The 4,840-nt window shown below is 43.5% G+C and overlaps 1 protein-coding gene across 1 annotated transcript; it reads left to right on the top strand.

Annotated features, from left to right (window-relative positions):
- Positions 1-285: 285 nt before the first annotated feature.
- FGF20 (fibroblast growth factor 20) lies at positions 286-4,009 on the top strand. Its single transcript, XM_057375178.1, has 3 exons — positions 286-808; positions 2,862-2,965; positions 3,679-4,009. Exons 1-3 carry the CDS (start codon positions 286-288, stop codon positions 3,922-3,924), a joined length of 873 nt encoding a protein of 290 aa, XP_057231161.1. The 3' UTR covers positions 3,925-4,009.
- The last annotated feature ends 831 nt before the right edge of the window (positions 4,010-4,840 follow it).

The raw sequence follows: 4,840 nt of genomic DNA, 5'->3' as shown, positions 1-4,840 counted from the left end.
TCATGTGTGTCTGGGCAGGTCTAACCCTCGGGTAACGCCCTTTCTCCTTCTTCTCCCCTGCCTCTCCTTGCACCTGTCCACGTAATACCCCGCCCGCTCCGCTGYGCTCGGCTCCGCTCCCCTCCGCGCGTGTGCGCGCCCGGCAGTGCCCGGCTGCGCGGAGGGGCGGGGGGCGCGCCCGGAGCCCCCTCCCCGCCGTCAGCGCAGATCAGAGGAAGGAGCGAGCAGAGGGGGAGCCGGTTTACAATTTCAAACGCGGCCTCCCCGCAGCGGCTTCATTAGCATATGTCAGGGGACCGCCGTATATATATCCACACACGCGGGGCTGATGAACAGCACCCCGCCGCCTGGCTCACACCGGCTCGATCAGCACGGCCCGGCTCGGTTCCGTTCGGCCCTGCCGGCTCCCCATGCTTGGGGCTCCGCCGCGCACCCCCACATGCCCACCGGGAGAGGCCGGCAGCCGCTCTCCGCCGCGCCCTAGCCCTCTCGCCCCGCGCCCGCATGGCTCCGCTGGCCGAGCTGGGCGGCTTCCTGGGCGGCCTGGACGGCCTGGGGCAGCCGGTGGGTGCCCACTTTTTGCTGCCACCCGCCGGGGAGCGCCCGGCGCTGCTCGGGGACCGCCGCGCCCCGGCGGACAGGGGGGACCGCCGCTCCTCGGCAGCGGCGGCGGCGGCGGCAGCGGCGGACCTGGCGCACTTGCAGGGCATCCTGCGGCGGCGGCAGCTSTACTGCCGCACCGGCTTCCACCTGCAGATCCTGCCCGACGGCAGCGTGCGCGGCACCCGCCAGGACCACAGTCTCTTCGGTAGGCGGCTGCGGCACGGAACCCGCGTGTGCGCGCTTGTGTGCGTGTGTGTGTGTGTGTAAGCGCGTCTGTGTGCACAGGGAGCAGTCGTGCTCCTGGCGGGAGGGGTGATGCTGGTGATGGTGAGGCAGGTGGATGAGTCCTCAGAACCGAGAGGCTTCACCCTCCGGCGTTAGACCATGGGGTCTGCACCACGGCAGGGTAAGGAAGGAGGGCTGCGCATCCCAGGGGAGTCAGGAGATAAGTATTGCTGAGCCTATGCTGCGGCTCTATAAGCACATGGTAGGTTTAGTGGGAATGGTCGAGGGTCAGCCTGATCCTTTTTCTATTCACTATTGGCATCCGAGTTTCTTGAGTTTTGGGCATGGTGATCCTTAGGCTGCATTAGCTGYTTTGCTGCACTGGACAGAAAGATGAAGCAGAGGAGTCTGAAATGCCTMTTTGATTAAATGCTTAAAATGCTTCCCAGTTATCTTTGTCAATAAACCCCAAGGAGGTGAAGATAACCCCAAAATGTAAAAGTGTCCTGTGATATGAGAGTAAATCCCACATTGTAGTTGTAGAAGATGGACATCTGAATGAACCTGCTCTTGTCAACTACATGTGAGTTTTGGTGTGTATTGATTTAGCCGTCATAAAAAGGTGATTAAAGAGCTTCCTGTCATCCTCCCCATAGTCAAAACAAGCAGCTAGAATGGCTCTTAATTGCTTTTATAACACATGGATGGTTTAAGAAGTAAAACAGTAGTCAAGCAGACAGTCCTTCTCAGAAGGAAGATTTCCTGCAGCGTGTAAACATGAAATAAATCTTGCTTTAAAAGGAAAATCCAGTTAGCTGTAGATCTAACATTTACTGAGCTTTTWAGAATTGTACTACCTTTATTCTACCACTACTCTTGGCAGGTTTGTCTGATGTGGTTTCTTCGTGGGTTGTATCACCTGCTTATTATACTTTTGGAAAAGGATAGCTTTGAAAATGATATCAGAAAGACAAAATACCTCAAGCTCTTTTATGGGACTCAGTGCTTAGGAGCTGGAAAACAAGGATGATTTATGTGTGATATCATTTTTAATGCTTACTCTTTGTAAAGGATTWATTTTCTTTGCTGTTTGTTAATACAACTAAGAAACCTGCCAAAATTCAATTAAAATTGAAAATATTTTAAGTTATTGTATAGTCCAGATAGTCTGTCTGAATGAGAGCAAAAATTATTCCTGAAATCATAAATAGTAAGCAGACAAAAAGTCATAATCAGCTGCACTATTTAAAAGTACTTACCTTAGATTCAGGTGTTTTTTTAATGTTTTGTGGTTTTGCTGCTGAACAGCAATATCTTAGATATGATTCTGGCACTTCTTTTTGAGGCTTTGTTTACACTGTTAACAACTTCCAAAAAGCCAGTTCACACRTTCCCTTTCTTTCATGTTTTGTATGTACTGTAATCTGTGCATATCAATTGGTTAAGTATGTTGGCTTACCTTTGCCAAATACAGGCTTCAAATAGTACCTCATCTCTCAAATATTTTATTAATATATATTACATTTTTGGGCAAATGTAGTATAAATAATGTTATAATCCAAACAGTAGCAAAAAAAGCAGCATATTTCATGCACTTTAAAAGCCTGCACTAAAGASAGCAAGTTGTGTCAAGAGGTGTGGGTCCATATGCTAGATAAGATGTCTGGCAAATACTTTTCTTTTTYTGTGGGTAGATTCTGTTATATAAAATTCCCATCTGTACTTTGATTTCCATTCAAATGACCTAATAATGGATGTGTTTTTTWAAGATAACTCTGTAGAAGTAGTGAAGTATATTTTCAGGTAATTCAAACCTATCTTCCAATATTTGAGTTGGTAGTTTAGCAAATAGTGTACAATCATTAAAGACTCCAACAGCAAAGTAGCGATGGCTTTAGCCTCAGTGCTGCATAAAATCCTTTCACATGCAACRTTAAAAGAAAGTTTCTTTCTACTTGTTTTCAACTGAGTTTTTGRATGCTATGTATGTATTGTGTGGTTACAAAACTAATTAAAGCAATTTTTTTTTTCAGGTATCCTTGAATTCATCAGTGTGGCCGTGGGACTGGTCAGTATTAGAGGCGTGGACAGTGGCCTTTACCTTGGAATGAATGAGAAGGGAGAACTCTATGGCTCTGTAAGTACCGCTTTAATATCAGTTCATACATCTTGAGGTTTTGATCAGCTTCTTAACACTATGTAAACCCCTCAAGAAGTTCAACTCAGCTTTCAAAAAACTAACACCTTTTCCTGTTGGAATATGTAATTTATTTTTGAAATACACAGTATAACCTTGAATCAAAAGAATTGATTTTTACAATGCATTCAGGGTAATACCAGTCTTACATCTTCTTTCCAGTTTTAAAACATCTTGAGATTAAATATTCTGTTTCACCACTTTTTCCGGTTGTGGTCATTCCAGTTTAAAATGTGAGAAGTGATGTACACCASAAAGAAATATGGAAATACCTTCCCTCTCTGTTATGTTGCATCTGAGTCCCTCCACCAAATCTCATTATTAGAACAGTAGATATCCCAAGACAGAGCGCTACATGGTATAATTCCTCTACRGCAGATGAATTAAAGTAAATCATAAATAAGTAATGTTTTTGTATATGGATTGTTATTTAATTCATGTTTAAATCCAGAACTGTGTGAGTACAGGTTCAGGTTTCCAAACTCATTGTCAGGTCTGCATACTCTTCTTGGGTTTGGTTGGTTGACAGTTAAATGAACAGTGAGGCTACACAAAGCCTAAAGCATTTTATTTTATTTTTTTTCATATTTTTTCTTGTGTTCAAATATCTAGTGACAGCTTAACTTACTTTTCTTTTCTCCTTCTTTCTGTAGGAGAAACTAACTTCTGAATGCATCTTCAGGGAACAATTTGAGGAAAACTGGTACAACACTTACTCGTCCAATGTGTACAAACATGGAGATTCAGGGCGGAGATACTTTGTAGCACTTAACAAAGACGGTACTCCCAGAGATGGGGCAAGGTCCAAAAGACACCAGAAATTCACACATTTCTTGCCMCGGCCTGTGGATCCTGAACGAGTTCCAGAACTGTACAAAGATGTGCTAGGATACAGCTGAAGAAAGAGGCAGCTTTGGCAAAAAAGCAAACTGGAGTCATTGCCCCTGCTTTCATGGCAAAGCCGGCATGAGGAGCCTGCAGAGGTCTGGGRTGCTGGATACCAAGATCCTACTTGGTGAAAGGCAAGCCTCTGCTTSCTAACCACTGGATTTAGGAGACAAAGCCTTAAAGCTGAGCATGGAGCAGCCTCATCAAGACTTGCTGAATGGTTTGGTAGCCAGTAATCAGAGGAAAGTGAGACTTTTTAAAATAAAAAGAACTCTTGGCAATTTTGTCTGGATTACCTGTGGCCTGGAAATTAGCAAGGGACTATCTACATCATATGAATGAGACAATGGCTGGAAGAAATGGAAATAAATGGACTGTAAAATAGTAATAAGTCCTGAGAACAGTGTGTGAAGTCTTACCGGCTTCATTTTAGAGATGGACATTAGATATCAATACATTGTAGTCAAAGTTGGAACTTTCCTTCAGGATGGACCTATTTATACATCTCCAGATAGCATATATTTATTTTATATATTTATTTATTAAAGAGTTTATTTTTTACTGGGATATGAAGAGAATACAAGTTCCTAACCCCAATGAGAAATCATTTACAGTGCCAATACTTACTCTGAGTAGTGTCATGATACAGAAATGACATTACCTTGCAATGTATCCAAAACCTGAACATTCATGTTTCATTGTTTATCAGTTACAGATAACATATATTTTATGTGCATACCATTGCCTTTTAACTGTCCTTACTTGGAAAAGAATGTTTAATTTTTTTTAATTTTTTTTTTACCAATGAGAGTGCCTTACAGGTCTGTACTGAATTCAAATGCACATTTTGAAAGGGAATTAAAAATTACTTAATTTTATTTGGTTTTACTGTTATTTTTAAACTGAGTCTCTTAGCACACTATGTGC

Source organism: Malurus melanocephalus, unplaced genomic scaffold (assembly GCF_030028575.1).
Source record: "Malurus melanocephalus ecotype Western Australia unplaced genomic scaffold, MMel_1.1 scaffold_241, whole genome shotgun sequence".
Taxonomy (NCBI): Eukaryota; Metazoa; Chordata; class Aves; order Passeriformes; family Maluridae; genus Malurus; species Malurus melanocephalus.
The sequence above is the reverse complement of the archived record's forward strand: the minus strand, read 5'-3'. Positions and strand labels throughout refer to the sequence as shown.